The sequence below is a fragment of the Neofelis nebulosa genome, chromosome 7, assembly GCF_028018385.1.
Source record: "Neofelis nebulosa isolate mNeoNeb1 chromosome 7, mNeoNeb1.pri, whole genome shotgun sequence".
NCBI lineage: Eukaryota > Metazoa > Chordata > Mammalia > Carnivora > Felidae > Neofelis > Neofelis nebulosa.
Window position 1 is genome coordinate 2,339,748 of NC_080788.1, and position 21,197 is coordinate 2,360,944.

The 21,197-nt window shown below is 61.4% G+C and overlaps 1 protein-coding gene across 7 annotated transcripts in view; it reads left to right on the forward strand.

Moving 5' to 3' along the window:
• Positions 1-21,197, forward strand: part of CEMIP (cell migration inducing hyaluronidase 1) — a 132,458-nt gene that overhangs the window by 99,469 nt on the left and 11,792 nt on the right. For all 7 annotated transcript variants that reach the window (XM_058736371.1, XM_058736374.1, XM_058736376.1 and 4 more), the window contains 10 exons: positions 1,377-1,586; positions 9,743-9,948; positions 10,522-10,591; positions 11,369-11,497; positions 13,663-13,748; positions 14,648-14,779; positions 15,709-15,744; positions 15,826-15,981; positions 18,812-18,992; positions 20,005-20,220. In XM_058736371.1, coding sequence (XP_058592354.1) covers positions 1,377-1,586; positions 9,743-9,948; positions 10,522-10,591; positions 11,369-11,497; positions 13,663-13,748; positions 14,648-14,779; positions 15,709-15,744; positions 15,826-15,981; positions 18,812-18,992; positions 20,005-20,220 — 1,422 coding nt within the window. The remainder of the gene's footprint in view (positions 1-1,376; positions 1,587-9,742; positions 9,949-10,521; positions 10,592-11,368; positions 11,498-13,662; positions 13,749-14,647; positions 14,780-15,708; positions 15,745-15,825; positions 15,982-18,811; positions 18,993-20,004; positions 20,221-21,197) is intronic.

A 21,197-nucleotide genomic window follows, 5' to 3' on the forward strand; every position in this document is an offset into this window, starting at 1 on the left:
GGGTTCCCCGGAAGAACGGGCATTTGACTCACACAGCCCCACTTGCCACAGATCCATGCAAGTTCAGGAAGAGTGGGGGGGGGGAAGTGCAGGGTCTGGCGCAAAGCTTGCCCGCGAGCATTCCGGGCAGAGACGGAGATCCCGGCTGCCGAGTCCTCCCCCGGCAATAAGTCGAAACGGCTGTCGGTTCTCGGAGCTCGTGCTTGCCTAGCGTTGAGCCCAAAGAGGACGTTCGTCGGCATCCCTGTGTACGGGGCCCTTACCCGGCACCTTGGGTACCGTTGGACGCCCAGAAGCTCCGTGTGTGGCCGCTGTTGTCAGTGACTTAGGGTCACTGACGTAGAGCTTCGCGAAGCTACGATCGCGTGTCATCAGGATAAGGTTTTTCGGTGACCCCACTGCGCGCCAGAGGGAAGCTTCCAGACCTCCCCACCGGAGCCCCACCGGCTCCAACGTGGCAGCGTCATGCTGTGAAGCCACGTGTTCCCCCAGGGGCTCCCAGAGTCCCCGGGCCCTGCTCGTTCAACGCGAGGTCACGGTAAACCTCCAGAAGCAGGTGCACCTACGCCCCCGTCGGGTTCTGGGGAGGAAGGGGGCAGGGGTTGCGGGAACGTTCTCAGCCGAGAACTGTTTCCAGCTCCCTGCCACGTGGCCCAAACCAGACCTCGGAGGCATTGCCAACAGAGCCCTCCAGGGCGGCCCGACCAGAGCCACGTTGCGGGTGACGCCTGCCTTGGGGACAGTGGTTGGCGAGTCCCGAAGGTCACCCTACTCTAGTGGCAGAGGGCTGAGCCCCACTGTTGACGGGAGGCGTTTCTGGAGCGTGCTTTCGAGGACGTGCACGGTGTAGCCAGCCCCTGGGGCACCCCGAGCCCCGCACACGCTCCCGGAGTCACGGGCTGATGGGGACTTGGGCTCAGCATCCCCTTCCTCTCACCTGGAGACCGTGGGCCAGGCCACAGGCTCCTTCTGCCCCATGGCCCGCCCTACCCCGGCTTCCCATCCTCCTGGCGGGGGGAGGGCTCATGCCAGCCTCCCCCCGCCCCCGGTTATCTGGGGGATCCCCCTTCCTCGTGACCCTCGGGGACCTAGGAGTGGGGGCGGGGATGGAAGCGCTCTTGCCCAGTCCGTCCGCGGGTCCCCGCCCCGGGGAAGTTCACTGCCTGGTAACATCCCTGTGTTCCTCGCAGAGCCTCGACCCCCCCCCCCCGCCCCCGCCCCGGGGGATGAGAAGGGCCATTTGCAGATCGGATCTTTGATTTGCTTCATGGCCGAGGCAGGGCTTGGCCCGGCCCTTTGCGTGTGTGGGACGTGGCGGCAGCGAGGAGCCGGGGGCACCTCCCAGACCGTTCCGACCCTCAGCTCCCCTCTTCCAGTTCGCGCTGGGCTTCAAGGCGGCCCACCTGGAGGGCGTGGAGCTGAAGCACATGGGGCAGCAGCTGGTGGGGCAGTACCCCATTCACTTCCACCTGGCGGGCGACGTGGACGGACGGGGAGGCTACGACCCGCCCACCTACGTCCGGGAGCTCTCCATCCACCACACGTTCTCGCGCTGCGTCACCGTGCACGGCTCCAATGGCCTGCTGGTAAGTACCTGCTTCCCGGGGAAGAGGAGGCTCCGTCACCTCCCCGCCCTCGAGTCCCCTTCCTCCGGGCCGTCGGCGCTGGAGGGACGTCCGGATCTGGTCGTTTCTGCTGGGGATTGAACCATCCTTGCCTCACAGTTGAGCATGGTGCCAGTTGAGAGCAGGTCTCCAGCCAAAGCGGAAAGAGGGAACAGGGCTGTGCCTTTGCCGAAGGGCGCCGGGCTGCAGGGGGGGCGAGTTGGCAGTGGTCCCGGGGAATCCCAGCCCCTCGGTGCCGCGTTAGAGCGGTGGGCCATCCGAGGACCTTTCCGTGGCACGACGGGTCTGCCAGGGCCGGCAAGGGGGTCATGCCAAGAGTCCACGCCGTGGCCTCTGCCCCCCACGCTTGTGGCGGCTGCAACAGACCTTTCCCCTGTGGCACCGGGCGTCCTTCAGCGTGAGCTCCGCCGGGAGGCACGGCTTCGTGAGCAGAGTGTGCATCAGGCTTGTCCCGATTCGCACAGCCGATTTTTACACTAAGTTGTTCTTCTTTAAATGAACTTAACTTGGGGGGCGCCCGGGGTGACTCGGCTCAGTCAAAATCGGACTCTTCATTTTGTCTCAAGTCACATTCTAATGGTTTGTGGGGTCGAGCCCCCAGTCAGGCTCTGTGCTGAGTGTGGAGCCTGCTTGGGATTCTCTCTCTCTCTGCCTCTGCCTCTCTCTCTGTGCTTCTCAAAAAAACGAAAGAAAGAAAGAAAGAAAGAAAGAAAGAAAGAAAGAAAGAAAGAAAGAAAGAAAGAAAGAAAGAAAGAAAAGGGAAAAAGGAAGGAAGGGAGGAAGAGAAGGAAGGAAAGGAAGGAAGGAAGAAAGAGAAGGAAGAAAGAAAAGAAAGGAAAGGAAGGAAGGGAAAAAAGAAAAAAGAAAAGAAAAGAAAAAGGAAGGGAGGAAGAGAAGGAAGGAAAGGAAGGAAGGAAGAAAGAGAAGGAAGAAAAGAAAGAAAGAAAGAAAGAAAGAAAGAAAGAAAGAAAGAAAGAAAGAAAGAAAGAAAGAAAGAAAAAGAAAAGATAAAGAACTCAACTTTTATCCTCTAGAAATTCTAAGACCTGGACGTTACAAGCTGGCATTCTGCAAGCTGAATCCAGATTGTGTTTTGTTTGGCTTAAATAGTGTTTAAAGAAACATTGGGATTAGTTTCCATCATTTAAAAATTAAGAGGTTTCACAGAGAAATCTGGATTCTTGGCTTCTCTTGAAAAGGGGTCTTGGGGGGGCGCCTGCGTGGCTGGGTCGGTCAAGCGTCCGACGTGGGCTCGGGTCGTGGTCTCACGGTTCGTGGGTTCGAGCCCCGCGTCGGGCTCTGTGCTGATGGCTCAGAGCCTGGAGCCTGCTTCGGATTCTGTGTCTCCCTCCCTCTCTCTCTCTCTCTCTCTCTCTGCCCCTCCCCTGCATGCTTTTGTTTCTCTCTCCAAAAATAAAACGTTCAAAAATTTTTAGTTTCAAAAAGCAATTGCATTTGAAAGAGAAAAAAAAAAAAAGAAAAGTGGTCTGGGTAGGCAGGTGGGACCCACACTCCAGCACGGCACAAGGGCCTGGGGCAGGGCCACAGCTGAGCCGGGCCTGCATCCGAGGGCTCCCCTGTGTCCCCCACTCCCTAGCACATTACAGCAAACGCCCCAGGCCGGTGCCACTCGACCCGTGGCCCGTTGGCCCCCAAAGCCCCCCGAGTTTGCAGCCCTGCTCGAAGCCCGACGTGATGGACCTCCGCACCGGGCAGGGGAGGGGTGAGGCCGTCCGCGTGCTGCTGGTGAAGCCACTGCCAGTCTGCTCGGTGAGCTCCTATGTTCTGAGCGGTGCCTGCTGCCTCAAGTGCTCGGATTTGAAAACCCACTGAGAAACGGGGGGACGGCATGGGCCGCGGGGCCTGGTCTGGAAGCCTCGGGTTCTAGGGCTTAGTCCCCAGGGTATGAGCCGTGGCACCCCGTTCCCTCCTCAGCCGGGTGGGGAAGTCGCAGCAAACACAGGCACGGGTGCCACAGGGGACCCCCCCCCGGCCGGGGCTCCCGTGGAAGCTGACCGGGGGCCGGGGCTGATCCTCCCCGGCGGGAGGGGAGGGGTTGTGCTGAACGTGAACTTTTTTCCGGCTCAAGGAAGACGGAAGGGGGCCGTCTTCTGGCTGAAGCAGAAAGACAGTAGGACTTACAAGGGGAAACCATCAGGGAAGCAGCACGAGGCACCGGACAAGCTCGGGCTCTGGGTTTTCATCGGCTCCTGCCACTTGCGAGTCGTGCGGCCTGGGCCAGTCACCATACCTCTCCGTGCCTCTGTTTCCTCCTCCGGAAAACGGGGAGGCGGGCAGGACCCGTCCCACGCGGTGGTTGTAAGGAGGGAGCCAAGGACGCGGGGCGCGGGGCACACACTCGGCCCCGGAGCAGCGTCTGGTCCGTGCCGTCCGCCCGCGCGGTTTGCCGACCGGACCCCACGCGGGCAGTCGGAGACGGTCCCTCGCGGGTGGTGACTGAGCTCAGACGCTGTGGGAACCGGGACGGCGCAGAATTAGTTAAGAAGGGGAACAGGCCCGAGTGTGAGGCCCTTTGCTTGATTGGAGCATTGGTTCTGAAGTTTCGTCCTTAAACTCAGCGTAAATTCACCCCTGCTTCCCGTTCCTGGAGAGAAAGGTACTAAGATTCCCAGAGGCCCTGTAACTACAGATCTGGGCTGAGTGGGAGCTGTTCTCAAGCTCGGGGCAGTCACACGCACACGCGTAGCGTGGACATTTCACACATACACACGCACGCGCCATGTAGCGTGGACGTGCGGCTGTGCAGGGCCTGACAAACACCTCTCGTGGTTTCTCAGTTAGAAAATAAGAACGAAGGGGGCACCTGGTGGCTCAGTTAAGCGTCGGACTCTCGGTTTTGGCTCAGGTCACGATCTCACGGCTCATGAGTTCAGGCTCTGTGCTGACAGCGCGGGGCCTGCTTGGGACTCTCTCTCTCTCCCTCTCTCTCTCCCTCCCTCTCTGCCCCTCCCCTGCTCGCTATCTCTCTCTCTCTCTCTCTCTCAAAAAATACATACATAAACACAAACAATTTTTTTTAAAAAGACGACAAGAATGAGAGGTTGTGGCCATCTTGGTCACGGTAGGCTTCCGAGAGCCCGGAGCCCGGGTCTCGGCCGAAACAGGCAGTGGTGGGGGACGCAGGGCCAGCAGTGGTGAGGGGGGCGGAGGCCTCGGCAGGCAGCCGCGGGGCGAGCGGCCCGAGCAGGGATGCAGGCGGGGAGCTGCCCCCGTGGCAGAGAAGGCTTTCTGGAGCCAGAGCCGCGGACAGCCCCCTCGGAGGCAGGAGACCCTGCGGTCCTGCCCCGCGGCCGTCCTTCCGTCTGCCCACCCGGGGACGCCGGCCACCAGACTGGGAGGCAGCAGCCGTCAGCCCCCCGGGTGCCATCCAGAGCCACGGACCCGTGTGGCCCTTCCACGGTGAACCCGAATCGCCGTGGCTCAAACCCGGACGAAGCGCGGGCCTCTGACTCCCTGAGCCCTTCCTGTTCCTCCCCCAAAGGGGAGCTGGGGTTTGGGAGCCGCACCGCATCGTCGGAAGGGGGCCGGACCCTCTCCGTCGGCATTTTACGTTCGCTCGCTTCGTCTCGGCGCGAGCGGTTTACCGTGTGGGCGAGGCCAGTGCTCAGGGGAAGGCCGTCCTACAAGGTGTCCGCACGCGGGGTACCTGGGGGCCTGCGGGGGGCTCCCACCGCGTCCTCGTGTGTGTTTCTGAGCTCCGGGGCAGGACACGGGGGACCCCCCACCTTTCCTTCGTGGAAACAATGAATGTCTTCCAGTAGTTTTGAGGAAGGTAGAAAAGACGCCCATATGGATTCTGTTCGTCCCCCCACCGCCCCCCGACTCCCCTGTTTTTGGGGCGAAGAGTGGGGTGGGGAAGAAAACGTGTCCTTCCCCGCTTCCCCACCTCGTCCCCTGCTCGCAATGTGTCGTCGTTGGTGTAAGTGCCTCCAGGAGCAGCCGGGACGCCCCCGGCTTGGGTCTGCTGGCCGTGCCCCGTGCCGCCCCCACAAGCCCTCCAGCCTTAGGGACACGCCATCCCGTGTCCTTCTGCCGATGGCCGGGGCACCCCTGGACACCCCTGGCAGGAGCCCCCTGCCCTGTGTCCCCACCTCAGCTCTGGGACTCACGGGCGAGCGTGCGTGTCTCCTGGTTTCCCCTCTTCCCGGTTTCTCGAGTTCATAGTCTCAGTCGCTTCTTGAACTTGGCTGCTCCTGAGCCCACGTGAGGAACCCTTGCTTGCTTCCCCCACGAGTTTCCTGGCCGGGGCTTCTGCTGACGGGTCGGGGACGAGGGAGGGCCGCCCCACCCACCGGTCAGCGCAGGAAGCAACCGGAAACGGGCCACGGCCGCTGTCCTTGCCTCCCGCTCCGGGCCTCGGTCCTTTCCTGGCGAGGCGGACGGAGGGCGACGGGGCTCTGCCTCCTTCCCGGCTTCGTGCGCGTGTTCCGACGCTCCTTACGACACTGCAAAGCAAGTTACCGCCGACACCGGGCCTCTTTTCTCCGGTGGCTCAAAAACACACACGATTAGCGGTGGAAGCCTGGGAATCCCGGTCTTTCTTTTAATATGATCGTATTTGCCGCAAGTTTCTCACTACGACGAACTGTGTCACACGTACCCGGGACGGCGGCATCAGCAGGGCCCGTTTCCACTCGGGTCTCCTTGTCTCCGACGGCCGTTTCTTTCTCTTGCTGTAGGCAGGCGGCTTTGCCCCGGGGACGCGCCTCCTTGTACCCGTTTTCCCAGCTTCCTTCCCGGCGCCTCCCTCTGCTGTAACACCAGACGGCAGATTAAATGGTCATTTTTACTGAAGCAGCCCCTGAGGGCTGAGAAATTTTGGTGAAGCCCCACCTAACGATGGTTGAAGACTTTAAAAAGAGCTTTCAGGAATCCCTCTCAGGACTGGCAACCGTCAACAGGGGTGATGTCCAGGAGAAGGAAGGAACGGGTGTAGTTCGTGGAAGAGAATACTGCGGAAGGGGGCGCCTGGGGGGCTCGGTCGGTTGAGCGTCCGGCTGCGGCTCAGGTCACGATCTCGCGGTTTGTGAGTTCGAGCCCCGCGTCGGGCTCTGGGCTGACGGCTCAGAGCCTGGAGCCTGTTTCAGATCCTGTGTCTCCTCTCTCTCCGCCCCTCCCCCCACTCACGCTCTGTCCCTCTCTGTGTCAGAAATACGTAAACGTTATTGGATTAGCGTGCGCAGGGACCTGGTGACCTCCTGCAAATCTGAATGCGTGTGTTTGCACGTGCGGCTCCAGCCTCCCGATTTTTCTACCTGTCTGCCCGTCTTCTGTCTCCAGTTCTGTGTATGTCACGGTGTAAATATCTAATCCTGGGAAATGCTCTAAGGCAGACTGATCGTAGACCCAGGAGCCAGAAGGCTCCAGGAGGCACCTGTCACACCAGGGGCTCCCGGGCCGGGCGCAGCAAATCTGTGGCGGAAACTTGTGCCTTCTACTCCCCACCCAGCACCTGCTTCCCCCGTCCCGTGCTGTCGCCTGGACCGCCCACACCACCCTCACCGCCCTCCCCCTGCCAGCCCGATAAGGAGAAAGAAATGCAACACGGGATGAGGGGGGTTTTTTCTGCCTGGGGTACAGACAGCCGATTAGCACACAGGTTATAGGATCAGGCAGATGGAGAATCGGGTCTCAGTTCTGTCCCTGAAGGGAAAGTGGCTTTGGGCAACTCTCTGCCTCAGTGTCATCGGGTGAGAGGGAATGATGTGGTCATAAGAATTAAGTGAGATTCTGTAAGATACCTGACACCCAAAAAATAGTCCTTGTTCCTCCTTTCGATGGGGACTTTTCTCTCTGTGGCGCACCTCAAGGGGCTTGGAGGGAGTTCTCCCTGGGGCACTGGTCAGGATTAGAATGTCCCCGATCCACCAGTCACTTCCTTCAGAGAAGGGCCACGCAAGGTGTGATCAGACGGTGGGGCGGGCAGGGGCTTACGATTTTGGAAGAGCCTCGGGTGGGAAGCAGGGGGCCTGGGTCCAAGCGGAGCTCCAGCCCGAGGTTCATGAGCCCCTGGGAGCCGCCACCCCCCCCCCCCCCGCCCCTTCCCTGGGCATCTTGCCCTCCTTGCCAAGTTGAGGCCCGGAACTTGCTCTGAGATGCCTCCCAGCTCTTTGCCTCTTCCTCCCGTCCTTGTCTTTCCAGGCTATTTATAACACGCTTTCAGAGCTCACTGGGAGGAGAGGAAACAGTCCCACTGGATGACTTTGGTGTTTACAAAATGCTCATTGAGGGACCGAATGGGATTCAAGATCACGCCCTTGCCAGTGGCCAGAGTTTAGGGACGGACGCTTGAGGGAACAGAGCTCGCCTGGAACAGGGCGGATCCTCCCCTTTCCGGTGAATGGACACAATTAGAAAACTGGGGTTCCAGCCCTGACCTTGAGCACGTGGGTCTTGTGACCTTGGGCAAATCACTTGACTTCCCAGAGCCTCACTTTCCCTACCTCTAAAAACACAACAAAGCAAAGAACCGAAAACAGTGATCATAGAATCGTGCGAGGTTTCAGCAAGACTAAAAGGACACAAAGGGTCCCCGTTCCGGATGCTTCCAGAGCATGGTTGCCTAAAAATGGGAATGGGCAGGCTTTGTCAACGACTTGGGAGGGAGTTGGGGTATTTACCCTCGATCTGTGCATCCCAGTCAGGCCAGTTTTGTCTCTCTCTCACACACACACACACACACACACACACACCAGTGCAATATTGGCAATGAGCCTGGAGACATTTAAAAAAATTTTTGTTAATGTTTATTTATTTTTGAGAGACAGAGACAGAGTGCGAGCAGGGGAGAGGCAGAGAGAGAGGGAGACACAGAATCCGAAGCAGGCTCCGGGCTCCGCGCTGTCAGCACAGAGCCCGACGCGGGGCTCGAACCCACAGACTGAGAGATCGTGACCCGAGCCGAAGTCGGAGGCTCAACCGACCGGGCCGCCCAGGCGCCCCTGTTGTCACTCTGAGGAGGTGCTGTCGGCATCGGGGGCGGAGGCCAGGGTTGCCGCTAAACATCCGGCCAAGTACGGGCCGGCCCCTCCAACTGTGCCCGGTACTGCGGGGGGGGAGCTGTGTCTGGACGGTGTGTGGATGTTCCGGGCCGGGCCTGGCGGTAGGCACTTAACAGGTGTGAGTGGAACGGTCCTAGGGAGGCAGGAGCGTCCTCGTCGGGTGACGCCACTGGGCGGTCAGGCCCCAGGGTGGGGGTGAGGCCGGCAGGTCTCGGTTAAGAACGAGGTGCTTCTCGCCATCCTGGGGGTCCCACCGTGGACAGGCTGCCTGGTGAGGTGGTGAGCGTCCCGTCTCTGGGGCATTCGAGGGGGAGCACAGAGCCCGTCTGCCAGAGATGCTTGTGAGCGACTGGCGCCGGGCAGGGAGCTGGGGCTCAGGCCCACCTGAGGATCTCTTGGTTCCAAGACTGCTATGTTAGCGGGGTTCAGGCCCAGAAGGGGCCTCCGAGATGGCAGAGCTGGAATGGCTCATCTGCGGCGGGCAAGGGGGCCGGGGGCCGGGGGCCTGTGTGACAGATGCCCTGGGACCATCCCGGCTCTCTCGGGGCCTGAGAACGGCCTTCCCGCTCCTCCTCCCCCCTGCGCCCCTCGCCCCCCGCTGACTCCGGGATTCCAAGATGGGTTCTGACGAGCTGGGGTTCGCACACTTTTCTGGTTCTTGGCCCTCGAGTCTGCAGATGTCGCGGGCTGTGCCTCCTGGGCGGTGAGGCTGGCCCGGGCCCCCGGGTGAGGGCACGGCCTGGCCTGGCCCTCGGGCTGCCTCCCGGGGACGCTCCCCCTACCTTCCTGTGCCGGACCTCGCCTGCCGTCCTTGTGGGCCGGGGGCCCGCCGCGTTCTCGCCAGGGCGGGTTCACGTGACCTGTCCCTGCCTCCTCCTGGACGCACTTCTGACACCCTGTCCCCTCCCGCCCCGCGGAGCCTCGGCCGCAGCACCTCCAGCGGGAAGGGGCTTCGAAGTCGCCGTTCGTCCCTCCCCCTCCCCACGCCTCCCCTGCTCCCAGCGGGACCGGCCGTACGGCTGGCGGCGTCTCACGTGTGCCTGATGAGCAGCTGGACGCTGGGCGACGTGTCCCCTCCTGTCTTGGCCCCTGCAGGTCAAGGACGTGGTGGGCTATAACTCCCTGGGCCACTGCTTCTTCACGGAGGACGGGCCGGAGGAACGCAACACCTTTGACCACTGTCTGGGCCTCCTGGTCAAGTCTGGAACCCTCCTCCCCTCCGACCGGGACAGCAAGATGTGCAGGATGATCACGGAAGACTCGTACCCGGGCTACGTCCCCAAGCCCCGGCAGGACTGCAAGTGAGTGGCTTCGTCTCCAGGCCACACACAACCCCCCCCCTCCTTCCCCGCCCCAGGTGGCCTCTGACCTCTGCACCCTGGGGCTTCTGGGAAGCTTGCACCTGCCAGCCCTTCACCACCTGGTGCCTTCAGCCTCGCGGCCAGAGGGCGCAGGGGGTGCAGAGGGCAGGGTGTGCTGTACCTCCCCAGCTCGCCTCATGTCCATCAGAGAACCTCTGTTCTTATCCTCCGGCTTCTGCCGACGTCACACGGCGCTCCCGTGAGAGGGCGTGTGGCCGTGGGCACCGGCAAACGGGGGTTCCCGTGTGACCCGCCCGCCGGTGCGGGGTCTCCCCCTTAGTAACGGCCCCTCTCCCGGGCACTCGTGACCTCTGGTCTGCCTCCGCCCCACGGGGCCATGGCCCCCTGGAAATTCTGAGCACGTGAGGCGCTTAGATGTACCGCACTCGAACGAGAAAACCGAGTCTCATCGCAAATTAAGGATTCCTCGAGTGTCTGACGAGGGGTGCAGGAGCTGGCTGCCCGTCACGTGACCCCACGCGATCTCTGTCCCCCCCCCCCCCCCCCCTGCAGCGCAGTGTCCACCTTCTGGATGGCCAACCCCAACAACAACCTCATCAACTGTGCGGCCGCGGGCTCTGAGGTGAGCGCAAGGGGTCCCGGGCCGGGCAGAAGGGAAGGTGGGGGGCTGGGAGGCGGCGGCGGCCGGGGATGAGCCCGGAGTGTGGGTTCGGGGCCCCAGCTCAGGCTCCGCTGGGGCGGAGACATAAAAACCAGACTGGCGGTAGATGGACTTGCTTTTGACGGATGGCTCCGTCGCTGCATCATATCGGCGATCAAAGCACTTTATCGAAATGACTCCTCGTGGGATCCAATGGGTGCAGCCTGGGCGGTGCCTGGCACACCAGCGCTCCAAGCCGAAGTAGTTTAATTCTCGCGTCAGCCCCCCGAGGCCGGCGCCACTACCCTCCATGTGGTGGGTGGGGAAACCGAGGCAGGGAGCGCTGCCGTGCCCAGGGGCGTGCGTGGGACCCAAACACGGCACTCCGTCTACACGGCCACTCCTCCCTGCGGCTCGCCGTCCGGGGGACCCCGAGCGGGCCAGGTGCCGTCTCTGGGCCTCGGCTTCCCCAGCTGCCAGATGAGAGGGGCCAAGCACATCATGGGACGTTCCCCTCCGGGACTCTGCAATCCAGCCGCTTGGAGCCCACGGCCGATCGAGCGGGACCCTGTGAAGGGTCGGCACAGCCCGGGTGGGCCCCACGAAACGCATCTGCCAGAGTTTGGACCGTCTCCCGGAGATGTGTTTGGGGGAGGGCGGCGGGGGGCCCGTGGGGGGCTGGCGCCAGCCCGCGGCCCCGACCAGGGGTGTGCTGGGCTGATTTCGGCGGCTCTCCCCCCCGGTGCCCTCCTCCCACAGGAAACCGGATTCTGGTTCATTTTTCACCACGTTCCGACGGGCCCGTCGGTGGGAACGTACTCGCCAGGTTACTCCGAGCACATCCCGCTGGGAAGGTTCCACAATAACCGAGCACACTCCAACTACCGCGTAAGTCCTTCCAGACCGCGCGCCCCCGGCCTCCCGCCGGTCCCCCTCCCCCGGCCCGCCGCCGGGCTCCGGCCGGGCACCAGCCGCCTTCCTGGCGCAGGTCTGGAAGGAAACAAAGCGGCCTTCTTAGCGACAATGTCCCGTGGCCACTCCTGCCACGCGACACGGCCCCCGGTCAGAGCCGGGAAGAGAGGCGGGATGCGCCTTCCTGCAGGCTGACGGCGGGGGGACACCCGAGCGCAGGCCCGCCGCCCCCCTGGAGGCCGGGCGCGATGCCGGCTGTGACAGGCTGGCCCGGCCTGGATGCCGGACGCAGTCAGGACGCGCTTCTAAAGGAACGGAGACGTGGCACGGGCCCCTCTCCTCCGTCCCCTTGGCTTTTGCTCCAGGAAGCGGGCTGGTCCTTCCGCACAGAGCCCGGGGGGTGCGGGGGGCGGGGGGGAAACCAGACGCTGCCGAGTGAGGCGCAAGGAAGGGGCCGGGGCCCCGAGGGTGTGGAGGACGCCCACCCAGGACGGCACGGACACCAGAGCCGTGGGACGCGGAGCTGGGGAGCCAGGCTGGGACCGGGGAGCCGCCCTGGGGACACAGGTGGTGCTGGGGGCGCTGGCACGGTGTGTGGACAGAGTCCCGTGTCCGGATCTTCTGTCCAGTCCCTGATAGTGCAGATGAGGAAACTGAGGCCCCTGGGGGGGGGGGGCGGGGAACGGACACGGTAGGGTTTAAAAAAGAAGGTCAACCGGGGAGAAGACTGTGAGAAGAGAAACCTTCTCACACTCGGCTTGTGCTTACACGGGCGGTGGAGCCAGAGAGGGGCCCGCAGGGGTGCGGGGGGGCACGGGCAGAGGACACACCCCAGGGAGCTGAGAAGGAAGAGTTGCCGGTCATCGGTGTCCCCCTGACAGAGCAGGCGTTTCTGAGGCCGTCGTGGGCCACGAAGGAGCGGCCAGGGGTGCCGTGTGGGCAGCCGAGAGGACACAGCACGTGTGGGCCGTTTGTCAGGACCTCGTCCTCCAGAAGCCGTCCCCTGAGCTGGGCGGTGGGCCTGGAGAGGTCAGAGCAGGGAGGTCTGTGAGGGACAGTGGTTTCCTACAAGGAAGTAGGCAAGGACTCAGGGGCACAGGAGGAGGGGCGGGCCTTGGGGAAGGTGGCAGGGTGAGGTACCCGCCCCCAGTGAGCCCTGACTTTGTGCCCAGTGGATGAGGGTCTCTGGGCACAGTGCCCTGTCCAGTGAGCCCTAACTTTGTGCCCAGTGGGCGAGGGTCCCCGGGCACAGTGCCCCTCCAGTGAACCCTGACTTCGTGCCCAGTGGGCGAGGGTCCCCGGGCACAGTGCCCCCTCCAGTGAGCGCTGACCCTGCACCCGGCGGGCGAGGGTCCCCAGTCTTGGTGCCCCCCGAGTGAGGCCTGACCCCGTAACCAGTGGGCGAGGGCCCCCAGTCTCGGTGCCCCTCCAGTGAGCCCTGACCCTGTGCCCAGTGAGCGAGGGTCCTGGTATGGGGCGTCCACCGGGGCCAGCACCGAGCCTCCCGCCATATTCTCTGAAATCAGTGTTCGTAGCCCGGCTTGTGGAGGCCACAGCTGAGGCTTGCAGGGTGAAGGTCACGGCCCATGAGCGAGCAGCGGGGATCCAGCCCCTCATGTTCTACTCACGCCACTACTGCCTCACTGTCAGTCCCTTGAAGAATGTTCTAGCCAGAGTGGCCTCAGCTACTCAAGAAGGGAACCTGGGAACCTGCCTTCGGGCCTTCCCGGGAGGCCGAGAGTCCAGTGGGAGGAACCGAGACCCCTGCCCCAGGGGAGGGGTCTCAAGTGCAGTGTTTCCTTTAAATCACCAGACACATTTCCCGTAGCCCCTGACGTTGGGCCTGGGCTTGTAACCGCCCAAAGCAAGGTGACTTCTGGTCACGGACTTAGCTCCGTGGCCCTGGACAAGACACTTAGCCCCCAGACCTCTTGGTTCCTTTGTGAACACCTCAGATTCACCCTGAGCAGAGCAGAAGCATGGGCTCCTCCCCTCCCTCACTGCAGACCCCTTGCCTCCACTAATGCGTCCTGAGAGCAGAGCCGGCGTTACTGGAACGTTTAAGAGTGTGCGTGGCGTGACGAGGTGCCTGCCACCTGCCGTGGCCGTGGATGCGTCCCTGACCGTCTCCTCCCCCACAGGCGGGCATGATCATTGACAACGGGGTCAAAACTACGGAGGCCTCTGCCAAGGACAAGCGGCCCTTCCTGTCCATCATCTCTGCCAGGTAGATGACCCGTGGGGACGCACACTCTCCCTGCTGACCTCTTGACCCAGCCCAGTCCTCTCCACTCATTCGTTCGTTCGTCCGCTCGTTCGCTCACTCACTTGTCAGTGTCTGGTGAGCACTTTCTACGTCCTGGACCGTGAGCTAGCTGCTGGGGGTCCGATGCGGAAAGCCCGAGCGGGGCAAAGACTGAATTAGGGTTTATGCTACAGCAGCCGAAGGGAAACAGAAATCTCTAGAGGTTCCCGGATCCCTCAGCAAAGCCAGTACCTGCACGGTCGGTAGGACTGGGTTGGGCCGAGGTCTAAAGGGACGTGCGGGTTGTGCCCACAAAGCAATCCAGAACAATCCAGAGCTCAGCCGAAGGCCAGCGGCTGCTTTCCACGGGTGCCATCGACACCTCGAGGGTATTAGAAACACCAGCGCCCTTTAGAGACTGAGGCGTCGGTCTACGTCGGAAGTGGGTGGCACTAGGGTCCGTGATAACAACGACGGGTGGCTTTTGCTGGTCCGGACACACTGAGCAGCTGGGCTCCGTGCCCCGTTTTGTAGCCAACGAGCTGGATTCCGGAAGAGGCTTTAGGCCAAGGGGGCCCCCCGGGTTACCAGGCCGCTGGGCAGCTCACTCTCCTTCCAGGGGCCATACCGCACGCCGGGGTGGGGCCCGGCCAGTTCGTGCTGTGCCTTGACCCCACCCCCCCCCGGGTGGGGTGGGGTGGGGGCTCCTCGGTGCCCACGGACGAGAGCAGTGGCCTGTCTGTAACCTGCGTGGGGCTGGGGCCCTGGAGGAAGGACTCCTTGCTTCTGTGTGTGTGGAGAGACGCTCTCGGCCCAGAGGGGGGTCGGCTGAGCCGTCCCCCTGACACGGCCACCTGTGCCCTCCCCGTGGCATGCTCCAGGTACAGCCCTCACCAGGATGCCGACCCGCTGAAGCCCCGGGAGCCGGCCATCATCAAACACTTCACCGCCTACAAGAACCAGGACCACGGGGCCTGGCTGCGCGGCGGGGACGTGTGGCTGGACAGCTGCCGGTGAGGACCGGGCACGGGGTCCTGACACGAGGACGGGGTGGGGGGTGCCTCCCCCGCATGGGGGAGGGGAGAGCGGGGCAGGGAGGAAACAGGCACACAGACATCGGCCTTCTGGTCAGTCCCCGGCCAGGCAGAGGCAGCGACCCCCCCCCCACCCCCGAGACCCCTGAAAACAGCATATGCTGGGTACTGGGTGTCATACCTGCCACGGGGTGAGGCTCTCTCGGGCCATGGAGCCAGTCGTCGGAAGGAGGGAAGGAAGAGAAGGCCAGCATGTCCCAGGCACCTGCTGCGTGCAGAATCCTCATTTGCCTTCCTTCCTCACTGTGTTTCTCAAAGATGCAAATTATCTCCATTTTTAGAGATGGTCAACTGAGGCTGAGCTCAGTGACTTTCCCGGGAGGTCACACGACTAGGAAGCGGTTGGACCGGGGCTTGAAATTTCAACTCCTGGGACGCCAAAGCAGGGCCACAGCACAATTGTGACACCGGGTCCCGCCCTTCCCGGGCCCCCGGGGCCCCGGGGCCGGCGCCTGCCTGCCTACCCGGGAGACGTGGCACCAGCTGTCCGTCTGTCCTTCCCGCTGTGGCTGAAATGGGAGTGGGTGTGGCTAAGGGGAGTGCAACCCGCCCGCACGTACCGAGCCGTCACCCGGGGCTGGCCCCGAGAGTGGCGAGGTCCTTCACGTCCCCCTGATCCAACCTCCCACGAGCCCTGGAGTCAGCAGCGTGGGGGCAATGCTGGAGGCCACTGTCCGCGAGCGGACGTCGAGCGGGAGGCAAGCTTGCCGCGCAGGGTGGGAGAGCCCGCAGCCGCTTCCCCACACGGTATCCACATGTGACACCAGGGACAGGGAAGCGTCCCGCCCTCGGCCACGTCCCTGGCCGTGGCGCGAGGGCAGGCTCTGACCGTCCGCTCTCGTCCCCAGGTTCGCTGATAATGGCATCGGCCTGACCCTGGCCAGGTAAGAGCAGCTGTCCTTGTGCCGAGCCCTGTGCGGGAAGCCGGCTGCGGACGGCTCATTCCAGACGCCTCCTCCCCACAGCGGCGGGACCTTCCCGTATGATGATGGCTCCAAGCAGGAGATCAAGAACAGCCTGTTCGTCGGCGAGAGTGGCAACGTGGGGACGGAGATGATGGACAACAGGATCTGGGGCCCCGGCGGCCTGGACCACAGCGGGAGGACCCTCCCTATAGGCCAGTAGGTTTGCAGCCACGGAGGCTTCCTCGTCCTGCGTGCCTTAAGCCGAGTGGCAGCCACAGACGGAATGATGCTCGTGGGAGATCTCCGCCTGTCGACTGTGAACCCCCCTGTCAGTTACCAGTCAGAGGAGTCACTGAAACAAGGGAGGTTGGCCGGCGGTGGGGTGAGGTCTAGAGCGGGAGAGAGAAATCAAGCGTTCAGTGTCGAATGGCAGTCGGCAGGGGGACCTGATGGTCCAGATGCACGGGGTGGTTCTAGGGCTACGGTGTCTGGGGTCAGCGGCCGGGGGTTCCTCTCATAGCACCCTACTCGGAGCATTGCACCCACTTCTGGGGTCGGGGGAGAGAGAGATGGGCCAAAGCACGCTTGGAGGACGATACCCAGGAAGGTGACAGAGCCCAGCGCTGTGTCACACGCAGACTGGGAACTCCGGTCAGGAGTTCAGGGGTCAGACGAGGGGGACCAGCACGGGAGGCGACGTCACACATGGTCGGGGCTTCCAGATGCTTACAAGACGGAACTCATTCCCCATGGGCCCCACGGTTAGAAGGAGTTTAGTGCGGGAAGAACTGTCTGACGGCCAGGCCTGTTCATCAGCAGAACCATAGGGCTGTCCTGAGGGGTCCCGGGCTCTCTGTTGCAGAAGGTGTTTCAGGCAAAGCGGGGGGAGGCTGGCCAGGCGGCTGGAGGAGGGGGGACCGGGAGAGCTGACCAGCTCACAGAGCAGAGGGGCTCGGTCAGTTCCTGAGGGAGCCTCAGCTGGGTCGGTGTGAGGACGTCTGTCCCCCGTCTGATGGTGATTCTGCTCAGACGTGAACCCAAACCCGACGGCCAGGCTCTGAGCCAGGCAGACGCATGGGGGTCTGCTCCCCGAGGGCCGAGAGCCCTCCTGCCCCCAGAGCTTCCCCCCAGCCTTTCTCCGGGGAAATGTAATCCCTGCCTCTGTGGGCAGGACACGGGCCCGGAGCTCCCACCCCGGTGGACGTGCGCCTTTGCAAAGATTCTGCGGACAGAACCACGGCCTCCTTTGGCGCAAGTGGTCTGGGAGCCCTGGTCTCTGGTCGCAGCGATAGACCAGCCCCTTTGGATGGTGTTTATGAGTAACTCTGGATCTGCGTACTTGGGCGTTTTTTTGCTGAGAGTTACCAGCCCTCCGGGGCCGGAATGTCCTGATGACTTTCAGGGCTGAGTTTGTTTATGGAGGCCCGACAGTTCTGCTGAACCAGGCAAGTCCCTCACGCGGCGTTTGTGAGCAGGGACCGTGTCCTCCTGGTCACGAGGGATTTGTCCGCAATGGTCCTGGGTTGGGCTTAGATGAAAAGTAAGCATACGCTTTGCATACACAGCCAGTAAGAGTGGCTGGTTCCCAAGATGCCTTAACTTGAACAGTGCCCGGAGGCACCCCCTGAGAACCAGGATTCAAGGCGCCAACGCGAATTGACTGCTTTTAAAGATGCAGAAACGCGGGAAGTTCTTGGTGTCGACTGAAGGCACACACCAAGGCTGGTGTGATCCGGGCTTTCCTGGGGGACCTGCACGTGGGGAGGGGAGCCCCAGGTAGAGGACGGGGGGCTGCGGTGTATCCTCCCAGGGACAGACCCTTCTCTATGCTTCTTTCCCTCTTTCTGCCCTCCCTCCTTCATGCCAGCTGTGGAAGGAGGGGACCTGGCCCAGAGGCACAGATACCAGCAGAACCATGCACATTGGGCTTCCAGAACAAACCAGCCTAGATCCAGGGTCACCGAGAAGCCCAGCTGGCCCTTGCCAGGCCCCGTGTAGGAGTCCGAGGGCAGAGGAGAGGAGTCTCTGAGTCCCCGCCCTCTGCTGAGCCAAGTTGCCCGTTCTCCGGTCCTTTCTACCTCCGCCTCCCATCCTCTCCCTGACTCCTGGAGATCGGAGCCTTCTTGGGGTCCTTTGACAGCCCACAGTCTTACCTTCCCAGTGGGGCCTGCCGCTCCTGTAGGGTTACATGCTTTGAAAGGTCACGCGCGTTATCTCGCTACAGCATCATCCCCTTCCGTTCGGTCTTCCCCCTCGCCTGTTTTCCAGACCCAACAGATTCACAATTGAAAGGCTTACTCAGAGGAAACCCATTTGGGTCTTAATCTGATTAAATGGTTATGGCAACTGAGACTAAATAATGACTAATGGCTCTAGTCTCCCAAGGGACACAATACTGGCATTCTACAGAGTATTTATGGTATTTACCCAATGACTCTTAACAGGATGGAAAAACTGGGGCCAGTGTTTGAATAGAGGACGATTCCCCAACCCCCAAGCCAGCAACTAAACACATTTCCATCCATCCATCCATTCCTCCATCTATCCTTCCATCCATCCACCCACCCACCCTTCCTTCCTTCCTACCATCCACCCACCCACCCATCCATTCTTCCTTCTTTCCTTCCTTTTCTTTCCTTCCTTCCATCCATCCACCCATCCATCCTTCCTTCTCTTTCCTTTCATCTATCCATCCATCCATCCACCCACCCTTCCTTCCATCCATCCATCCACCCACCCATCCATTCTTCCTTCTTTCCTTCCTTTCATCCATCTACCCATCCATCCATCCATCCATCCAACCTTCCTTCCATCCATCCATCCATCCATCAAGTCATCTAGCATTTATTGACATTTACTGTGTCTATAAATACTTCCTCATGAACTGATGAATGAATCAATAATGCCCTGCAGCGAGGAGTGGCAGGAGGTGGGGATCAGGACGGTTTACCCAGAAAGTCTCTGTTTCCATCGCCTTGAAGGGTGCAAACAACTCGGTGGCGTAACGTGGCCAACAGGCTGACCTCTCACTTCCTTAACTCTGTAGGAATTTTCCAATCCGAGGAATTCAGTTCTATGACGGCCCCATCAACATCCAGAACTGCACCTTCCGCAAGTTTGTGGCCCTGGAGGGCCGGCACACCAGTGCCCTGGCCTTCCGGCTGAACAACGCCTGGCAAAGCTGCCCCCATAACAATGTGACCAACATTGCCTTTGAGGATGTCCCGGTGAGTGAGGTGCTGGGGCGGGCTCTGGGCAAATCCAGACTTCGGGCGGTGATTCACAAGTCCCCCGGGGCTGGAGTTTGAGCCGTTGCCACCACCGCAGGGAGCGAACGACTTCCTCCAAGCAGGCTGGGCCGCGCCCCAGCCTGTCTGCATCCAAGCTGGAAAAGTACAAGTGTAGGTTGCCCTACAGGTCGGGTCTGGCTGCGTCCCACTTGCCCTCACCCTGCCCCGAACCCCCCAGAGCCTCAGCACAGCCTCCCTCCAGACGCAAGGTCCTGGGGCTGTTTCTCCACAGGCCTCGGTTTTGAACATGGAGTCTTCTGACAGGGCCACCTGGGTTGGTCAGTTAATCTCCAATCCCAGGGTGTCCAAGGCGCTCATGTCTCTCTGAGAGGGCACCACAAATGGGGTCTTCCTGGGCACAGACAGGTGCCAATGAAGAGCTGGGGGTGAGGAGGGCGGGACGGAGGGTGGCACTTTGAGGCTGGGAGGGACCTGGGATGCTTTGTCTGGGTTCTGGATCCCCTAGAACTTTCTTCCTTCTCCTCCCCTCTGGTCTTGCCCTTTGCCCGTCTGCCTCGCGCCGGCGGGCTGAAGGGAAAGGCGTGAGAACTTGTGACTTCATTTCTTTACTCAGGCCACCGAGGCCTGGGGGAGGTCAGTCACAGAGCCCGCCACGGGCTCGTGTCGACAGACTGTCCTCCTCAAACAGGTGCACACACCCCCCTCTTAGACACACAGCACACGGTCCTCTCTCACACGTTGCCCCACGTGTGTGCTTTCTCATGCACACACCTCTCTCCCCCTCTCACACTTGTGCACGTGCGCACACACACACACTCCTGTGCCCCCTCCTCTCTGCAGGCTTTGAGCCCACACCTCAGAGCACTCTCCAGGGTCACCCACAGCAGCCAGGCCTCACGAATGCGTTGGGTCTGGAGTGGAGGCCGGTGAGCGGGCTGCAGTCTCCCTTCACCTCCGGCCCAGCCTCACTTCCCGGCGCTCTGTTTAGATTACTTCCAGAGTGTTCTTCGGAGAGCCGGGGCCCTGGTTCAACCAGCTGGACATGGATGGGGATAAGACGTCCGTGTTCCATGATGTCGATGGCTCTGTGTCCGAGTACCCGGGGTCCTACCTCACCAAGGACGACAACTGGCTGGTCCGGCACCCGGACTGCATCAACGTCCCCGACTGGAGAGGGGCCATCTGCAGCGGGCGCTACGCACAGGTGGGGAAGCAAGGGCACCCCTGGTGTCACCAGCCCCTCAGCAGGAGCGAGCGCCTGCTGTATGCCCGGCTCCATGCCGATCAGAGAGAGAGTCAGGTTTCCTCCTCCTCTTTTCCTTTTTCTTTCTCCTCCCCACCCAGTAGCATTTTCAAAAAATCAAAGTGAAAACCACGTTGCAGGCAGAAAGCAGAATGCCTAGGAGGAGGGCACTGGGAGGTCACTCGGATTCAAGTCAGGCCCCAGTGCCTGGAGTCAGTGCAAAGACGCGGACACATGTGGAACCAGACCTGTGGGTGACTGTTGGAGCCTCAGTGTCCTCATCTGTGAAATCAGGATAATAGTCGAACCTCCTTCTGAGATTGCGGGCCTAAGGTTCATATGACGGATGCAAAGTGCGTCGCTGGCCCCACCCGCCGGAAACATAACGCAAACCAGCCCCGTGGTCCTAAATTTTCCAGAGGCCCTGTGAAAAAGGAAAAAGAAACAGGGGAAATTAATCGTAATAATATATTTTAACTCAGCGTACTCAAAATCCTATCATCTCAACAGGCAATCGATTTATAAAAATCGTTAGTGAGGTACTTTTCCTGGATGTAATTTTTCCTCCTCTAAGTCTTCGAAATCCACGACACGGTTTCCACTTCGAGCCCGCTCAGTTTGGATGCAGATTTTCGACGAAGTGAAAGCTAGTCCTACCTCCCCAAAAGGATAAAGTCACGTGCAGTGGGAAAATCTCTTACACTGCTTTGGGTTTGAGGTTTAAATTAATCAAAATTTAAAACCCAGGTGGGTCCTCAGCCACACCGGTCACGTTTCCGGGGCTCGGGGGCCACATGTGGCCAATGGCCGTCGTGGGGAACAGCACCTGGGACACGACAGAGCCGAAAATACCAGCTAGCTATTACGATGCTGGCATTAGCTATTATTTGGCTGATGGTGAATAAACGAGGAAGAGGGAAGATAGCCAGGAAAACGGC